This window comes from Abramis brama, assembly GCF_963993115.1.
Source record: "Abramis brama genome assembly, chromosome: 25".
In the NCBI taxonomy this organism is placed as follows: domain Eukaryota; kingdom Metazoa; phylum Chordata; class Actinopteri; order Cypriniformes; family Leuciscidae; genus Abramis; species Abramis brama.
In genome coordinates this window covers 26,502,618-26,524,553 of record NC_139987.1, presented here as the reverse complement: position 1 = coordinate 26,524,553, position 21,936 = coordinate 26,502,618, and the positions used below count along the sequence as shown (strand labels likewise).

At 37.5% G+C, this 21,936-nt stretch overlaps 1 protein-coding gene across 1 annotated transcript in view; it reads right to left on the bottom strand.

Moving 5' to 3' along the window:
- LOC311076568 (ras-related protein Rab-3C-like) overlaps positions 1–21,936 on the bottom strand; it is a 29,787-nt gene continuing 7,851 nt past the window's right edge. Inside the window, exons 3-5 of the mRNA XM_084104907.1 lie at positions 10,427–10,545; positions 3,860–3,984; positions 1–1,526 (exon numbers count right to left, since the gene is read on the bottom strand). Of these exons, the coding sequence (XP_083961033.1) occupies positions 1,333–1,526; positions 3,860–3,984; positions 10,427–10,545 (438 nt within the window). The 3' untranslated portion in view covers positions 1–1,332. The remainder of the gene's footprint in view (positions 1,527–3,859; positions 3,985–10,426; positions 10,546–21,936) is intronic.

Below are 21,936 nucleotides of genomic sequence, written 5' to 3'. Positions count from 1 at the left end.
GAATGGCCTGAAAAACCTCCTCATGCGAGCGTAAAAACTTTTTTGCGATAAATGGGAGTTTTTGCGAAATTGACGTGTTTCCATTGGGCCGTATTTTCAATTCGCAATTTCAATTTGCGCAATTTGAAGGGTAATGGAAACGCGGCTAGTGAAGACTATCCAGTATTATTTTACATTTGATTACTTTTTTTAATACTACCTCCCTAAACTTAAGTGCAAATATTATCAAAAGATCATTGGTTCTAACGTGTCAAATGCACGCCTGAGCTTAAACTATATGATCTTATGTGCGTTGATTACTGTTAAAAAAAAAAAAATGTCTAAATTAGATCGTTTGAGTGACACACTGCCACCTAGCGGTGAACTTCAGAACTGCAAACGGCGTATCAAGTACTGAAAATAGCAAAATCATGATATCGTACCGTTTGAAATCAAATGTATACCTGTACTGAAATACAGCGCAACCCTAGTCCTGTCATAAAGGCTACATAAAATTGTAATGAGAATGGCTTTTAAGTGGTGAGACTTTTGTTTTTGTAATCAGGCTTTAAAAAAATTATATAAAAATTTGGATTTTCGATTTATCGGCCAATATCGGTTATCGGTATCGGCCAAAATGTTAATATCAGTGCATCCCTAATTACAATGTCTTCATAATTGTCTAAATATCTGACAAAAAAATAAATAATAAATTCACACTGTTCACAGAAATCTCCAGTTTATTCCGTTCTGTTCGCGTTAAAAAGAGGGGCGGAGCTTAGCGAAAAGTCCTCAACAGCCGATTCATGCTTGTGGACGAGGACTAACAGAGCTGTGAAGGATGTTAAGACTTTGATTGACAGTTAAGAAAGCAGTGTGTCAGAATGAACTAGGCACCTTAAAGATAGACGTGACTCTAGTGCAAAGGTGCTGGAACATACACAAGCGTTCATACACAGCGTTCACATGCATCAGACAGACTGCATCGTATCATTTTAAAAATAACGCCCTCTAGTGGCGCAACAGACCGTGACATGAACTTACACTGTTACCCCACAAGCCACGTATACTGAAAAACCGATGACCAAAGAAATCATGTTAATATTTTTTTTAATCTATCCTCCTTTCTAAAACACTGAAAAGCGGTTTGCCATTGTTTGAGACAGCTCTGTTCCCATTGGGTGTAGTTGTAAAGGGTCACATGACTCCTAACATGCACCAATCAGATTCAGCTGGCTGTTCCAGCACCTGCATTCTATGACATTAAAGGATATATGCATCCATCTAAAGGTGTCTCACACACACACACACACACACACACACACACACTTCTGCTACCATGTACACTGAGCACTAACAGGCACAGTTAGGCTGCTGTAGCGGAGGAGGGTTATCCGTTAGCCGGGCTGTTCCCTGGGCTCCTGAGGTAACGGCAGGGTCAGTCTCTGTACTCTCTGACATCTTGTCGCAGATTATGTCCACCAGACGCTCAAAGGTCTGCTTCACGTTGATGTTGTCCTTGGCGCTCGTCTCGAAAAACTCAAAACCTGGCAGACAGAAATGACACCAAACCACAGTAAAATATTAATAAATATATGTAATAAATAGAAATGTATTTTATAAATATATTAATAATTTAATTAGCAATTAAATATATTTATTAATCATAATCCATGATAATAGTTAAATATATTTAATAGTAAATAGTACAATATTGCTTATTAATATTAAATTATTGTTTATAATTTAATACATTAATACATATTTTTAATAAATAGAAATGTATTTTATAAATATATTAATAATTTAATTAGTAATTAAATATATGTATTCATCATAATTCATAATATTAGTTAATTATATTTAATAGTAAATAGTACAATATTGCTTATTAATAATATATTAAATTATTTTTTATAATTTTAATATATCAATACATATTTTTAATAAATATAAATGTATTTTATGTAAAAAAATGTAATTAGTAATTAAATATATTTATTAATTCATTAATTATTAACAATTTATATAGTAATTAAATATATTTATTCATCATAATTCATAATATTAGTTAATTATATTTAATAGTAAACAGTACAATATTGCTTATTAATAATATATTAAATTATTTTTTATAATTCTAATATATTAATACATATTTTTAATAAATATAAATGTATTTTATAAATATATTAATAATTTAATTAGTAATTAAATATATTTATTAATCATAATTCATAATATTAGTTAATTATATTTAATAGTAAATAGTACAATATAGCTTAGTAATAATATATTAGTTTTTTGTAATTTATTATATTAATACATATATTTAATAAATAGCAATGTATTTTATAAATATATTAATAATTTAATTAGTAATTAAATATATTTATTAATCATAATTCATAATATTGGTTCATTATATTTAATAGTAAATAGTACAATATTGCTTATTAATAATATATTAAATAATTCTTTATAATTTTAATATAAATACATATTTTTTATAAATATAAATGTATTTTATAAATATATTAAAAATTTAATTAGTAATTAAATATATTTATTCATCATAATAATAGTTATATTTAGCATGTAACCATCAAACTCTGTTCAATTGTATGTCGAATCTCGTGTGCAACTTCCCTCTATTTTTGCACAAAGTTGCTGACTATGTCGTGTCTTAATTCTGCGACTCAGAGAGGTTCTGTATGGATGATGCCTTAGAAGTAAGTTGCCTATGTAGGCAGAATGAGCTCTTTTACATATCGAGACAATCTTGAGATTTAATTGCTTTGACAGTGTGAAAGCGAAGAGGGAATGTCCTCTCTCACACACACATGCAGTAAGAGTGTCTATCTTCACCGCTCAGCGTTACTCTGAGAGGTTTGCACATTCTGGTGTCATCCAATTATATGCGTTTAATTATCGCCTGAGTTCAAAAGCTGCAATTCCCTCCATATGCTCTAATTTATGCACCGTGAACATATGCTAATACGTGAGCCATCTAAGGTATATATTATATTACAGTGCTTATATAGGAGCAAAAATGGGGCATGTTATGCATGGTGAGATTCATTTCCAGTCTGGTACATTTTGGAGTTTTGTAGCATTTTGTAGTAGTTCTTAACCAATGGGTTGATAGCAAAGGTTTTACAAATAGCAAAGGGAAATAAAAGTCTAAAAGTGAAAAGTTGAAATGCAATCAACCACATAGTGGTGCAGTTAGAAAAGCACAATAAATAGACTTTCAACTTTCAAAAAACACACACTTCTCATCCTTTGTTGCTGACGTGCGCTCGAGTGGTTTAAATCATCACACGCATCACACACATGACCAGCGTCGGCCAATAGTGAGCCTCCGTTCCATTCAAAAAGTATTCTCGAAAAGTATTCTCGACAACCCAGAAGCGCTGCGCTGTTACACTACGTGAACTCACTCAGAGAAACACAGAAGAAAATGAAGAGTTGAAAAAAGTCGTTATTTTTGTTTGTTTTTTGCGCACAAAAAGTTTTCTCGTCGCTTGATAAACTTAAGGTTGAGCCACTGTAGTCACTTGGACTATTTTAACGATGTCTTTACTAACTTTCTGGGCCGGCAAGTTTCAATAACAGAGAAGCCTATGGAGGAGTGAGACAGCTCTCAGATTTAATCAAAAATATCTTAATTTGTTTTTCCGAAGATGAACGAAAGTCTTACGGGGTTGGAACAACATGAGGATGAGTAATTACTGACAGACTTTTCATTTTTGGGTGAACTAACCCTTTAAGAAGTAAGTTATGCTGACCCACCTGACTGGCTCCACCGGTCCAGAAGTTTCCCAGGAGGAATCAAACTTTTATAGTTTTGGGATGAGGTCAGGAAGAGTGAACTCACCCAACTGCTCTGCCAGCATCCTGCCGTTCTCCACAGACACCACTCTCTCCTCATCCATGTCACACTTATTTCCCGCCAGGATGACCTGCGCGTTGTCCCAGGAGTACGTCTTTATCTGGGTCGACCTAGATAAAAACAACCAAGGATGTTACGATTCACTCTCACAATGCAATTATGCTCCACATACAGTATAAACAACATTTCTGCATCGCGCATGCATTATTTCAACACTGCGTGATGATGCATTTCTGTATTGTATATGCAGGGCTCCGTCTGCAAACATACACTGTTTAAAGTTATACAGTATAATCCAGGTTAATAACTGCATTTACTTTCACAGTAGGACTCATACATGCATCATTTCTTGTCAAATCTACAGTACTTCACTGGCAATTTTAGTCAAGTTTTTACAGTTGTACTGTGAAAAATCTTGCTTTTACTCTGAGTTTACGGTATTGGAAAAAATACTGTAAACAAACAAAATCATACTCTATTGCTATAGTGCATATGTCCAGCAAACAGTCTTTTCAACCACACAGTATCATTATTTTTGTCTTGCAATAATTAAAATGATCACAGAAGTACTGGGATAAAAGTTTATAACAGAAGCAGCAAATCACCTTTTGAAAGTAACTTAAAATAAGGATTGTATCAATTTCATTGTTACACCAGTAGGTGGCGACAAGTGACTTGCACCCAGCGCAATTGACTTTGTACAGCAACGCATGTATCATTCCTATTTTGCACTCACGCACATTGGACTTTTCCCTCCACAGACGCACATCGGTAAATTAGGGAATGAACTTGCGCTCCCGGGGGCGGTTCAGCGAAGAGAGGAGGCGTGTTCCAGCGCAAACGTTCCCTGGTGCTATTTTGCAGTTTCAGAAAACAATTCCGCCACTGACCAGGAGAAACCGAGTCTAAAGTCAGTGGCGCGTTATTCAGATGCTATTTTAAGGGCGCATGCTTGGCCATAATGTAGCGTGTGCACAACACACATACACTTTACTTATCTCATCTACACAGACGCATCAGTTTTCATTTTTGCAAATCATACATTATTACGATAGATAGATAGATAGATAGATAGATAGATAGATAGATAGATAGATAGATAGATCGTCATACGAGAACGTCGGTCTCCTCGGCTGTGAACCGCTCCTGGCAAATCCGCCGTTATAACAGCAACCCGCCATGAAACAAGCACGCCTGCTCTTAAAGGGAATGTGAGATGATGCTCTGATTGGTTTATTTCACGTTACGCCCAAACCACACCTATGAGTAATGAAGCTACTTCAGACCAACCCATTTTAGATTAGCGTGGGTTAGCGCTAATCTATTAGCGAGACCCGCCCACAAAGTTACTTGCGTTTCGCGCTTGATACTTGCGTTTCAGATCGTTAAAATAGGGCCCAATGAGTGAGTCATTGAATCATTCACTCAGTTTAAAAAAAATACATAATTCATTCAGATTAATTAAACTTTTTAAATAGACTCCAGCAATAGACATTTTCTCAGAACCTCTAGTAAATTACATCTTACTTTGTTTAGTTGTCTGTTCAGAATTGTGGGAGAATCTTGATCTCTGTTTGAAACTAAAAAATTGTGATTCTCCATCCAGAATCGTGCAGCTCTACTTGATGTGCTGTATTAGATTACTTTTCATCTTTTGTGATTTTATTTTATTTTATTTTTTTATTAGGAGTGATATTGTTTGATTATGTAAGGCTGTATTGTATGTGTGAAAGGTGCTATATAAATATATTTAAATTCCTTGCAATTCTTTACAGTGTGCCGCCCAATTAAAGCTAACGTTTTATAGCCGTCTCAGTGTTTAAAAGGCTTGTTTTGGTGCCATGGCAACAGCAGACAGCTGGTGCAGATTCACTAAAGCCCACGACACATCACAGCGCTTGCTCATGTATGTCGCAGCGATAATGCGGAGACTCTAGTAAGTTGCTGTTGTGTTTCCCCAGCGCTTTCACATCCGTCTGGTTTAATTAGGTGTCAGTTCACTGACCGCAGCTGGAGTCTCTTGAGTTTCACCAGACATCATTTCAAGGAGTTAAACTATAGTCAAGCTACCCTTCTGAAAAACCACATGACAAATTACTAACAAAAAGCAGCTTTTAAAAGAGGTAAAATCTTTGCAGTTTTTACAATTACACTGTAAAAGTGGCAACCTGCAATTGTTAGCTTAAAGAGCTATTTGATTTAAAATAGCCTAACCTGATTTAACCTATAAACAGAGAAAAAAATAATAATAATAATTTAACTTATTAAAAATGTATGTAATTAGGTTGATTCAGTGATGTTAAATCACATTTTTGACTTGAATAAAACTAGTTAATTTAGATGTAACCATTTTTAAGTTCTTATTTTTTTCCAGTGTACATGAAATACATTTACATGTATGCATTTAGCAGATGCGTTTATATTATTAATCGAAGAGCCAACAATATACAATATTCATAATATACAATGCCAGGTTTATTAGACAACTAGATTAGGAAACAAGCAAGCTAAATACAACAAAATCAGAAAAATACAAACAAATAATTGAAACTAAAACACTCAAATTTATAGTACAAAATAAAAAACATAGTGATAAACCGTAGTATTTCACTAAATATTTATTTAAATAATTAAATATATTTAAAAAAAATGACTGGAAAACAAATGACTGAAATGGGTAAGAATTTTTATTTTATTTCTATTATTAAATAATAATAATTATTATTATTAACATTATATTATTATTAAATTATTAGTATTAATTTTCTGTTTTTATTTTTACCGGTTCACTGAATTGAAGCTACTTGACAGGAGATTCTTTACATTTATTCATGTCTGACTCTATAATTATCTTATTTTTTGGTCATTTACTTTTATTTTACGGAAAATTTCAGTATCAACATGGTGACAGAATTACATTCCTGAGTGAACTATTACTTCAGGAAGATAACATCTGCTGTTGAAGCAGTATAATTCACCTCTCCAGCTCTGTCCTTTCAGTAAATTCAGGTCTCATTTCTGCCTAATAAAGTAATAAAGCTCGGACATCAAGCCGTTTTGCGGTTGTAATGACTCAGCATCTGACCCGAGTCGCCTTTCCTCCGCTCTACTCTTTCTGTTCCAGTTCCTCAGCCTCTTATCCGGATGTTCATTAGTCTCTCGTCTCACGCTAATTACATCAACCACTGACCACAGCCGAACGCCCAGCGGAGCGGATCGATAGGGCGGCATCCGTAAAGCCCTGAACGAGCCCTGCTGCCCTTTAATACTGAGAGAAATTTAAATGACTCTCGTTAAATATTAACCAGATGGATTCCTGAAGACTCGGTGATGCTACTTTTCCTCTAAGGCCTCTTTAAATGCTCACAGAGGACTGTTCAGGTTACATCATTCAACAGTAAAACCCTATTTACTCTCTTAATAAACGTCTTATCATCAATGGATCAGTGTAAGCTTGCATTCATAATATCCCATCAAAATATAATAACTTTCTCCACCACATGATACATACCCATACCCAAAATTGTACAAAATAAATTAATCTAAATAATAAATATGAATTTAAAAAAAATATTAAAAAAATGACCTACTTTTCATGATTTACTCACTTAATTAATACCAGGTGTAAACAGGGCCTTGGTGAAAGTCCCATGCTGAGTCCCAATTCGCATACTATCCGTCCTAAATAGTATGCGAAACTAGAATTAGTACGTCCCAAATCGTAGTATGTTGAAATGAGTATTCCCAAGATACCCGGATGGTCTACTATTTCCGGTTAGAATTCGAAGTGCAGATCAATGCACACTCTAACGGCTAACATTGCCCACAACCCATTGCGTGCGGGAGGGAGGAGCTTTGTGGTGATGGTGGTGATGATGTAAACATGACAGTCGGACGCAGCAGCGGAGATGCGCCCTATTTAACCACACTGACTTATTTGTTGTAATACTGTGGCTGTACAAATGTTAACTTTATCAGTCCAACTAAAAGACACATGGTTACTACACTTTTACTATAGTAAAAGCATGGTTCATTTTCATCGGTGTATTTTTGAGTATTATACATAATGATGAAATTAAGTTTAAAATATGTTAAACAATAGTTATACTATAAACTTTAAATATTTTAACCTCACACACGACCTGCGTTTGGTTAATCTACGACGACGCCCTGCTTCACTCCTCAATTTGGTAGAACACATTGTAAATGTATTGTGGAAAAAACGATGAGGAAAAAAAGATAAAAAGATGGGAATAGTAAATAAAATTATATTGGATATGAATGAATGAAACAGTTAACAGTCGCGGTGTGTGTAACTAGGCAACCACGTTAAAGTTCACGTTGCATGACGTCATCGAAGTATGTCCCAGAACGTGCATACTCTTTTGCTACACACTCAAAAGTATGTACTTTTTCCTCACAAAAAAAGTGCATACTTTTAGGTCGTAGTATAAGTAGGCGAATTGGGACTCAGAACCAGTTTACACCTGGTGTTTTAATCCGTCTCTTTTGTCCACTTTCAGCCACTTCTGTCCTGATTTCTTCGAGGGGAGGGTCTATGGACGGGTAAATGTATGGGCTTTTTCAGATCTTTTGATCTAATGGATAAAATAAGCTCACGCAATGAACAAATGAACGCACTGGAGACGCCGGAAAAACACACGGAGACAAACAGCTTTAGTTTCTGCTCTGACAGCCGAACGAAATCAGGAATGGTGAGAGAACATTGTGCTTGATACGTTTTCATCTTCAAAACCAAACTTGTGTCTTCAGCCGATAAAGTTTAAATCCCGTCTGGCTAGAGCGTTTCCCATAATGTTCGGTCATTAGGTCAGTAGGTGGAGAGAAGACGGTCTTTTGTGGCGGTTTGAACACATTCGACCTCATGATAGTTTACACTACGAAAGCAATCCGTTTTCAACTACCTCTGGAAGTGGAGGAAAGTGGACAAGCTCAGAACGTTTTACACCTGTATTTTAGCGTCGCCCACTTGTGATCCGATCTTAATACCAGGTGTAAACAGGGCCTTGGATATTAAACCCTCTGGCCTCGTCACTGCTGTTTTTACACCGAACAGTGAATCACTAAAGTGCTGTGATGATGATGATGTGAACTAGAGATGTTCATGCCTCCTTCAGAGCCGTCTCACTCACGACATTTGTGTTGATGGAACAATAACTTGCTTATAGTTCTCTTAAACACTGCAGATTTGTTCTGCAAACACACACACACACACACCTCACCAAAACCTACCCATCACACACATACACACACACACACACACTAACCCAACCCCTTAACCTACCCATCACACACACACACTAACTGAACCCCTAAACCTACCCATCACACACACACACACTAACCCAACCCCTAAACCTACCCATCACACACACACACTAACTGAACCCCTAAACCTACCCATCACACACACACACACTAACCGAACCCCTAAACCTACCCATCACACACACACACGCACACACTAACCCAACCCCTAAACCTACCCATCACACACACACACTAACTGAACCCCTAAACCTACCCATCACACACACACACACTAACCGAACCCCTAAACCTACCCATCACACACACACACGCACACACTAACCCAACCCCTAAACCTACCCATCACACACACACACTAACTGAACCCCTAAACCTACCCATCACACACACACACACTAACTGAACCCCTAAACCTACCCATCACACACACACACACACACTAACCGAACCCCTAAACCTACCCATCACACACACACACGCACACACACACACACTAACCCAACCCCTAAACCTACCCATCACACACACGCACACTAACCCGACCCCTAAATCTACCCATCACACGCACACACACACTAACCAAACCCCTAAACCTACCCATCACACACACACACACACACACACACTAACCGAACCCCTAAACCTACCCATCACACACACACACACACACACTAACCCAACCCCTAAACCTACCCATCACACACACACACACACACACACACACACACACACACACTAACCGAACCCCTAAACCTACCCATCACACACACACACACACACACACACACACACACTAACCGAACCCCTAAACCTACCCATCACACACACACACACACACACACACACTAACCGAACCCCTAAACCTACCCATCACACACACTAACCCAACCCCTAAACCTACCCATCACACACACACACACACACACACTAATCGAACCCCTACACAAAACCCATCACACAAAACTTTCTGCATTTTTACAGTTTAAAAAAAAACTCATTCTGTATGATTTATAAGCTTGTTTCCTCAATTTAGGCCCACAATGTCACGAGTCTGTGTGCATTCAGGTTTAAGTCCCCACCGGGATAGAAAAACATGTACACACACACACACACACACACACAATCTGTTATGCTGAAATACTGCCTTCTGCTTCAAATACTGCAAGTGTCTCTGCATGATCAGTGCAAACGCTGGCGTCACGTCCGGTGATGTTGTCTCCGATCGCATCTACACTGCTCGTGGGGTCAGAGGTCACTCACCAGTCCTGGACGGCTCCGAACGACTCCTCGTTGGTGATGTCATACATGAGGATGAAACCCATGGCTCCACGATAATACGCCGTAGTGATGGTGCGGTACCTCTCCTGTCCCGCAGTATCCTTAAAAACACACACCAAACAGCTTAGTCAGTTCAGACACTCATTTCAATTCTTAAACACTTATTCAATTAAATTCAATTCACGTTTATTTGTATAGCGCTTTTTCATAATACACATCATTTCAAAGCAGCTTTACAGAAAGTGCATGAGTCCACATTACAATTTAGAGTGATCTGTTATCAGAGGAAACTAAGTTATGTATTTCAGAAATGTACATATACAAAATCAGTTAGCTAAAACTTTATTAATTTAAACAATGTAGTAATTTAATGCAGATACAATCACACACACACACACACACACACACACACACACTAACCGAACCCCTAAACCTACCCATCACACACACACACTAACCGAACCCCTAAACCTACCCATCACACACACACACACACACACTAACCGAACCCCTAAACCTACCCATCACACACACACACTAACCGAACCCCTAAACCTACCCATCACACACACACACACACACACACACACACACACTAACCGAACCCCTAAACATACCCATCACACACACACTAACCCGACCCCTAAACCTACCCATCACACACACACACACACACACACTAACCGAACCCCTAAACCTACCCATCACACACACACACACACACACACACTAACCCAACCCCACCCATCACACACACACACACACTAACCGAACCCCTAAACCTACCCATCACACACACACACACACACACGCTAACCCGACCCCTAAACCTACCCATCACACACACACACACACACTAACCGAACCCCTAAACCTACCCATCACACACACACTCACACACACTAACCCGACCCCACCCATCACACACACACACACACGCTAACCCGACCCCTAAACCTACCCATCACACACACACACACACACACACGCTAACCCGACCCCTAAACCTACCCATCACACACACACACACACACACACACACGCTAACCCGACCCCTAAACCTACCCATCACACACACACACACACTAACCGAACCCCTAAACCTACCCATCACACACACACACACTAACCCGACCCCTAAACCTACCCATCACACACACTAACCGAACCCCTAAACCTACCCATCACACACACACACTAACCGAACCCCTAAACCTACCCATCACACACACACTAACCGAACCCCTAAACCTACCCATCACACACACACTAACCCGACCCCACCCATCACACACACTAACCGAACCCCTAAACCTACCCATCACACACACACACTAACCGAACCCCTAAACCTACCCATCACACACACACTAACCGAACCCCTAAACCTACCCATCACACACACACTCACACACACTAACCCGACCCCACCCATCACACACACTAACCGAACCCCTAAACCTACCCATCACACACACACACTAACCGAACCCCTAAACCTACCCATCAACACTTGATGAATGAATACTTGCTTTTTAACAAATGATTATGACATTTAGAAAATATAGCATTGGTGCATGTTTTTTTTTCACAGTTTAAACCCAAAATACTATAGTAACTAGAGATGCACTGATGTATCGACCAATATTCGGTATCGGCCGATGATCAGTGCCGATTACATCCTGTCAATCAAAAGAGTGCAGAAAAACGTGTCAGACTGCAACTCATACTGTGTGTGTAGAACATCTCTCTCGTGTTAAATTTAGGGAAAGTTAACGCGACAATAACAGTTAAAAAATAGTGATGTAGAATAAAGCTGAAGTTATAAATAAAATACTATTTCAGTCTTTCAAGTCAAGTCACCTTTATTTATATACAGCTTTATACAAAGCAAATTCACATTAATAAACAGAATCAATGATGCAAACTTCATCAAATATGAGACTTCAAAATGTCACGCTTCATTCAATGTGTTACTTTGTAATTATTTGTGAAATTTACTAGCAATTTCTGAGTGAAAGATGTTTCTATCCTACACTATTTTTTTTTTCAGCGTAGTTAAAGGTGCAGTGTGTCATTTTAGCTGCGAATTGCGAATTGCACCCAACAGAAGTTACGGTGGCCGACAGGAAGTGATGTCATCATCTGAGACAGCAGAGAAGAGCCAGTTAAGCAATGAGGTTTCTTTACAAAGATAAATTATGAAATTAGGTTTACGTAATTATTCAGTAAAACGATATGTTATTGCGAATATTATTGTTACTTGTTCATCATTGTGTCAGTGTTTTATTCGCTGACTTTAGCTGTAGCTTCTTTACACGAAGAACAACATAGTGACGAAACGCGTTTGTCCGCTCAGGGCCACCGTAGAAACATGTCGATGTAAGGCGACCCGCAGTGAGTGTAGAGAGAAATGCTCATTCTAAGCTAATAAAAACATAACGGTTCATTAAGGTCTTTATACACCACTGAAAACATAGATGTGTATATGATATTGCATTTCTGTCAACAGATTAGATTAGATCCAGATTAAATATTACACAATGCACCTTTAATACTTTTTTTTATAGGGAACCACAACAGCAAACCTAACATTGGATTCATTGTATCCCATATCATTTAAATAATATTCATATAATATTCCAGAAGGCTTGATGGATGAGAGCAGGAAGTCGTTTAACTTCTTATACCAGATTGTTCCCAAATTTAGCAGGGAAAAGCGGAGACCTGCCAGGGGTTACCATGGTGATGGAGCAGTACAGCAGGGAGTATCAATGGCGCGGGTTGGGTGGGTGGATGCAATACAGCAAATTATGGACCCTAAAGGGTAATATTTGACACTTTTGTAGCATGCAATCTCTCCCATCTGACCAGTTATAATAATTAGTCAAGGATTCTCGCACCAAAAACATCAAAATGTAGTTTACACGACCATTTCCACTTTCTCTCTAGCCTTTGTTATGGATTATTATTAATATGGCTGTTGATATGTAAATGTGGGCGGTCATATGCTAATGAGTTCATAATGGGCTCTGTTTCAAACCCACTACATAAAAAAGTGTACAAAACAAGCAGAAGGAAAGTTAAATCCTGTTTTGACACAAATGAAAACGGTGATATATTTGTATATTATTTCTAAAGGCTTTTTGATGATTGCTTCGCACAAAAGGTCACAGAAAGAGCGTAAATATATTTACACAGAAATAAGCCACATTAAATGTTTTAATGCAAGTGTTGTTCATACACTGTAAAAAAAAAAAAGTTGCTGCTTTAAATTTATAAGTACAATTACCTTGTACTTTAAGTCATTTCAACCTAAATTAAATTGACTTTTTTGATTTAAAAATTGTTGAATCTTGTATAACATAAAAAAGTTGCTTGACTTATTTTGATGATTTAAAGCAATGTAAAAACATATGTTGTCATTACTTATTGATCATATCATTTTTACAGTATACGCAAGAATAATATATAATAGCAACATGGTGTGTTGCTGTCTGGGTTGTTTCGTTCTGCATTCAACATTTTTATCTTTATATTAATGTGCATTACAGCTGCACAATTAACCATTAAAAGATCGGGATCTTATTTCGCCTCTGTCTCTTAAACCTTTGACAAAATCACACCATGAACATTAAAATTTGTGTTGCCGCTGCCACTGATCCAGAGAGAGCCGTTGTCATACTGTACATATTAAACAGCTTTGCAACCACACAGTTTCGTTATTTCTGTCTTACAATAATTCAAATTATCACAGAAGTTTATAGGTCAGATATAAACACTGATGGCTACGGAAGCAATTAAAATAGAGCAAATTAACTTGGCGCTTCAAATAAAGATTGTATAGATTACATTGTTACACCAGTAGGTGGCGACAAAGTGACTGTTAAAAATGTGTTTGTCATTGAATCATTCATTCAAGAGATTTGTTCAAAAACGCTGAATCATCCAGTAATTAAACAACTGAAGTGTTTATGAGTGAGTCATTGAATCATTCACTGAACCCGATTTTTAAAAAATATTTATTGTAAATGATTAAACATTTAATTAAATTAAAAACTAATGCAGCAATTAATATTTCATCATTTACATTTACATTTATTCCTTTAGCAGACGCTTTTATCCAAAGCGACTTACAAATGAGAACAATAGAAGCAGTTAAACTAACAGTAGGACAACAATAATGCAAGTGCTATGACCCTTCTCAGTTTAATTTATAGAACAGAATAGAATAGAGTAGTAGAGAAAGTGTTAGTATTACTGGATCAAGTGCTGTCGAAAAAGAAGCGTCTTCAGCCGTTTCTTAAAGGAGACATATCATGCTTTTAAATTGTTCCTTTTTACATATAGATCATACATTTGTAGTCTATATAAAGCGGAACTGCAATGCTTGGGTCTGAATTCCTCATTATTATAGCTCCACAGGCCCTTTTCTACCCCTTTTCTGATGTGCGTCTGAGAGCAACTCGTTTTGGTGCGGTCTCTTTAAATACAATTGAGACACTTCATACCCCGCCCACACTCGGTTCAACTCCACCCCGTCCGGCCATTTTTGTAGTTTGATAGCAGAGATACGATTATCTAGCGGCACAGAAACTTTTTATTCACACGTTATTAACAAAATGTCAACAACGGAAGACTTGTCCAGCCAGCCTTACATGTTCGAGCCAGAGTCGGAGCAGGAGCGAGATGAAAATGAAGACGACGAACCTGTAGAACAACGTCTTCATATGGATGTATCGCAATGGTGTGTTACTGTATTTACACATGAAACTTTGGTCTTCCGACCTTTTACCACCGTGTCGATTTATTTGGATTAATATGTGCGAGGGAGAGAGAGCAAGACAGCGTCTAGTTTGGAGACGGTGAAGTCTTGTTTACACTTTCGCCTGGCTCTGAAGAGAGAGAGTGAGTGCGCGCGCGACCGGGTCTCTCTCTCTGCTCGTTCTTTCAGTTAAACATGCGCCCTGTAACAAGCGCGGCAGTTCATCTACATTAGACGGTGTAATGAAGCGTGTGGGTTACTACATCCAACAACCGAACATTTTAACTTACCCTCTCGTAACTTCTGCATCCTTTAGCTTGGACTACAAAACTGCAGCGAGAAATAAAAATGGCGGATTGCTCGAAGTGTTGGGCCGGAAGTCAATGTCCTTATTTGGCAGTTCCGCTGCAAATACTGTGACGTAATAGTTCAAAAAACGCCATAGATAACAGAAAAATCGGAACAGGTTGAAAAAATGACCAAAACAGAATATAAAGATATCAACGAAGCACCTGAAGAGAATAATTTCATATTTTCTGTACTTCTAAACACTCCAAATATACAACAAAAAGCATTTAAGGGCTAAAAAAGTGCATTTGGCATGATATGTCCCCTTTAAAAGTGGCTATGGACTCAGCAGCTCTGGTTGAGTTAGGCAGATCATTCCACCAGCAGGGAACAGTCATGGTAAAGGTCCGAGAAAGAGATTTTGTGCCTCTTTGAGATGGCAGCACAAGACGTCGTTCACTCGTAGAGCGCAAGTTCCTGGATGGCACGTAAGTCTGAAGTAAAGAGTTAAAGTAAAAGGGAGCAGAACCAGTGGTTGTTCTGTAGGCAAACGTCAGTGACTTGAATTTAATGCGAGCGGCAACTGGCAACCAGTGCAATTTTGTGAGGAGAGGAGTGACGTGTGCCCTTTTCGGCTCGTTAAAGACCACTCTAGCTGCGGCGAGAACCTCATCAGAACCTCTAGTTACATTTACAATGCACCTTTTTGTTTTAAGAAAACGATATTCGCTAATAAGACTGTCTAGTAGATTTATCATCTAAGCGGCGCAGCGATTTTCACTTGATTGTCCTGCACTTATCAGAAGATTATTATGGGGGAAGCTGACTTTGGTGGAGGAATTTACAGCTTTACTCGCAAACTATAATTCTTGTTCATCAATAAGGTAAGAACCAGACCAGACTGATATACTCGAATTAATTGAAAAGTGTGCTGTCCGAGCAGTAATAGACGATGTTTGCTGTCGTAATGATGATGACAGTAGTGCACACAAAAGTGGTACTAGTAGATGTTCTGTGCTACGGCACGGTAACACCGTGTCCTAACTACACGCGACGCGCGATAAACGGTTGTTTTCCATGTTAATGTGTGTTTGTCCTAACCAGCCGCGACGGCGACACGCGACGATTCTATTTTAGAAACGGTTTCTATTTTTCTGCGACGTCGCGCTGGAACAACAAACACAAAGTGTGGCGATGATAATCTCAGGTACTGTTTATGTGCTTTATTTAATGTTAAAAGCGTGTAATGTGACTCTGAACATCATTTAGTGCTCCAGCTTTGAAGCTGTAAAAGCAACAATGGATAATTCACCTCAGATCTTGAAATTAAACAAATGGAAACAAGAACATTCAAACTGTGAACAAACAAGTGTATTATTTGACAAAGATTGTTTTAGTAACTCAGTAGCCTATGTGTTTTTAATAATGTTTAAATGGTGTAATATTTGTGAATTTGATTATGTAGCTTCTTATCCATTTTCTTGAGTGCCGTCAAGACCACGAGACTCCGCCCACATGCTTTTCTGATTGGGTGACTCCACCCACACGCTGTTCTGATTGGCTGACTCCACCCACACGCTGTTCTGATTGGCTGACTCCGCCCACACGCTGTTCTGATTGGCTGACTCCGCCCACACGCTGTTCTGATTGGCTGACTCCGCCCACACGCTGTTCTGATTGGCTGTGGGTTTTGATTATTTTGTCGTAGTCGTGTCGCTTCTGGTCTGGACAGACACATTGCTTGTCACTGGAATCTTTTCGCATCGTGTCTGGTTAGGACACGGCATTAGCGATCACACTACATGCATACCAAGCCTAAGCCCAACTGAACAGTGCTCAGGCCCACCTCTTCCATGCGGGACAGGTAAGGCATGGTTTAAATGGCCTGGTGTGAGTGCACCCTTATTGGTCTTTCCATGCATGTGCCAATAACACTGCCCTCTAGTGTGAAGTGGACCATGACAAACAGGCAAATCCCGAATCCTGCTCTGTCTGTGCTCTTATCTGCCACAGACAGATCCAATGAGCGACCACACACCTTATTCATACACACACACACACACACACACACACACAATACAAAAGAGAAGCACACACATATACATACACACACATACATACACACACACAAAATACAAAAAGAGAAGTGCACACACACACACACACAGAGTGGGCAAAAAAATAAAGCATCAGGCTCCATTAGGAGGCTTTATGATGATCTAGAACCGCAAGCAATTATAAAATGGGCTGTGAGCGTCTCTTTATGGCTCTGTGAAAGGCTTGTGTTTGGACACACACAGACTGAAGTAAAGGCTCTAATTACCGCAAACAGAGCCGCTGATAAGAGCAAACAACATGCGGTCGCTCCCTTAGCAGGTGCTGGTCAATCTCGGCCACGACCCGAGAGAGAGAGAGCAAAACGGACCATTCACTAGTACATACACACACACACACACACACACACACACACACACACACACACACACATAACTCTTTCAGTCTGCGAGAGGTTACATTAGGCCAGTCGATCAATTAAAAATATAATCAAATGAATAATGATACACTGATTAATCAAACTATATATAATATCAAATTACATCATTGTTGCAGACCAGCAAATCATCAAATATACATTAGAAAAAGTAGCTTTTAAAGTCAATAAATCAAATTATAAAAATACATTAAAAAAAATATATATATATATTTTAACAAGTCTACATGTTAAATTGACAGCCCTAGCTTTATTTAACCTTTATTCTCTAAAAAAATTCAAACTTATCATTGGACGTCAATTATCAAATAATACAAATATATAAAAAATGAATAAAGCAAATGAAAAAATAAATTATTATTATAAAAAATTATAAAATTAATAAATAAGCCAACATGTTAAATTGACAGCCCTATTTTTAATAGTACTTTCTTCTTTAAAAAAAAAAAAAAAAAAAAATTAAATAATTAAATTGAGTTCTACTTTTAATATACTATATTCTCCAAAAAATCAGGGATGAAATAACATACCTTTATAAGTCAATAAAAAAAATGATTTAATAAAAAAATATTTGTAAATAGTTAGTTCTACTTTTAATATACTTTATTCTCTAAAACAATCAGGGATGAAAAACGTAGCATTAAGAAAAAAAAATTATAATAAAAAATATATTTTAGAATAAATAATAAAATAAAAATAAATACAAAATTACTATATATAGTATATAATACTTTAAATAATTAAATCAGCATTGTAAATTGATTTAAAAAATTTAAAGAGAGAGAGAGACAGAGAGAGAGAGAGAGAGAGAGAGAGAGACAGAGAGAGGGAGACAGAGAGAGAGAGAGAGAGAGAGAGAGAGACAGAGAGAGAGAGAGGGAGAGAGAGAGACAGAGAGAGAGAGGGAGAGGGAGAGAGAGAGAGAGAGAGAGGGAGAGAGAGAGAGAGAGAGAGAGAGAGAGAGAGAGAGAGAGAGAGAGAGAGAGAGAGAGAGAGAGACAAAGAGAGATGATTCGTGTGAGTCACTTCTGAGATCTTATGCAAGTGGAAGAGCTTGATATCCGACAGATGAAATGCTAGTGAGCGTGTGACGCTAATGTGAGTCAGCGTGAGCGGCCCATGGTCAGACTGCAGACGGCAATGTTAAAACACTTCAGCTGCTGTAAGGGAATAACTAAAGATGACCGTGCAAGCAACACAACATCAAGACAAAACACTAATACAGAAACTAAAATGTAACTCACAATGACAATATATGAAGAAGCACGACGGGAAAACGGGCTTGCTTTAAAATCATTACATGTTATGCATTATATCCTTTATTTCACTGCCTCTAAAACACCCACCAGATGCTTCTAATAAACGATTCGGTTAAAGCACAGCCTTTTCTGACTCGTTGGGTCACAAAGCAAAGGTTGAAATGATGTTCTCTAAAAGACACTGAAGATGAAGGAGTCATTACTGTTGCAGACTCAGATGTGGAAAGGTCAAGCTGTGACTTTTGGGGAGATGACACAAACACATCATACACTGTGACACAGATAGGGTCAATGAGTTAATAAGTTTAATGCTTCTGTCTCTTCTGCAAACCAAGGCTGCATTTATTTCATCAACTAATAAGGTAATATTGTGAAAAATGTATGCAATTTAAAATAACTTAGAATTTATAATATTCCTGTGATCAAAGCTGAATTTCCAGCATCATTACTGCAGTCTTCAGTGTCACATGATCCTTCAGAAAACATTCTGATATGATGATTTGATGCACAAGAAACATTTATGATTATTATCAGTGTTGAGAACAGTTGTGCTGCTTCAGATTTGTCTGGAAACCGACAAAGGATTATTTTGTTTAAAAAAAATAAATGAATGCTTTTATTCCTCAAGGACGCATTAAAGTGATCAAAAGTGACATTAAAGACATTTATAATGTTACAAAAAGATTCCATTTCAAATAAACGCTGTTCTTTTGAACTTTATAGTCATCAAAGAATCCTAAAAGAATTTTAATGTATCACAGTTTCCACAAAAATATGAACTGTTTTCAACTTTGATAATAATTATCAATAATTAAGGACTAATAATAAAGCAGCAAATCAATTAGTGTGTGTAAATATTTCTATTTAGCTTTATTTTTATTTTAGTTTTTAGTAATTTTAGTGCTACATTTTTTTGTGTGTGTCATTTTCAGGAATTTACTCATTTTAAAAAACAATATTTTTATCTTCATCTTATATTATCTTATCTTATATATATATTGGGGTCATAAAGTCATAATATATATATATATATATATATATATATATGTATGAATATAAAATAGAAATAGAAATATGTAAACCCCTCTTCAAGCTGAAATGATGTTGGTTTTTCCTCCTTTGAGGATTAAAGGATTAGAAAAGAAAGGGTGCGGTTTTCATTTCCTATATGACAAAGTGGCACTGCCGTCATTAAAGTAACGGAGAACATGTTAAAGCGTTGGCCTGGTTCTGACGGGACCGGTCCGTTCGCACGCCGTCTGAGAGATTCATGTGTCTGGAGACGCTCCAAATCCCATGTTAAGTTTTATTGATCTGTGACTTATGTCAACCTTCATTGGGCCAATAAATTAACGTTAGACAACGTGAGCGAGTCATTTAGGAGATGGGCATCCTCTGGGAAGCGGGGATTTGATTTAGACGGATGAATGCTGGGAGTGAGCGCAAATACTTCCGATCAGCAGCTGAGCAAATGAGGAAGGGTAAAAAAGAAACGCTGACACTTTCACAGACGCTCAGCGAGCGAAGAGCAGAGAAAATCAATTCACGCTTGCACAAAGAAACTCACAGACAGCAGAGACGGAGAACCACGGCAGGTGATGGAGATATATCACGCCTACAGTATCACTGCAGTTAATGATGGCTCAAACTTTTACCGCAGTACATCTGTGACGTTTAATAAAAGCGTTTCAAGAGTAAACAGCTTCATTGATTATAATGAAAGTGATTTACAGTAGCTTTGATGTGTAGACTGTCATTTTAGTCCAAACCAAGCGATGAGCATTATGACATTATGATGCTCCACATAACGGATATGTTTTGATTTTTGCTTTCAGTGTGAACAGAGAAATTAATTATTTACTTATTGCCTGGTTAGGACAAAGTTTTGAAAATGCAAATTCAACTGGATGAAAAAGTGTGCTAAAAAAAGCCATATTCTGTATTCTTTGCACCCTTTTATTCAAATGTTATAAAAATGTGTTGGTCCCACTGAAAATCAAGCTTTTAATGTAGTTTATGTGTCTATGTGGTGTTTTTAATATGCTTTAAGACAAACCATGTGTAAATTCATAAGTTGACACCATTGCTGAGTATTTTCTCCTTAAAACTGCAGTGAACCAAAGACAGTCTCAAAAACACGCTTTGAAATCGCTGGTGTTTCTGACGTCACAAACTACCTTGTAACCAATCAGATCAACGTGTGATCGTCAACCAGTGGATCTCTGAGCTGAGTGAGTGAGTGGAGGCGGGGCTCATTTGCATATTCATAGAACCGTACATACTAAATGAGGCAAGGGTGTCGAGTTACATTCGAGATGTTTTAAGTCATGAAGAATTTTTTGTCCAAAGAAAAACATTTAAATATGTAATTTTGGTGATCAAAGATGAGTTAGAGATGAGACAATTACTGACTACAGGGGGTCTTTAAAGATGCTGTGAGCTTTTTGTTTTTCAATGCATTTTTTTTTTTTTTTTTGCATAGTAAAATAAAACCTGCAGCTGTATAAATATTATTTCATTTCCGAATGAAGTAATGTAGTTTTAATGATGAATTAGGTTTCAAATGTCTGTTTTCTTTCAGCTGAAAGGCCTTTAGTTTTCCTTTGGCTCTTCAGATTTTCTCATCATATTAACAGGCACCATTGAAGTGAACAAATTTAGGTCGTTTTTAGTACTTTTGATTTCTGGG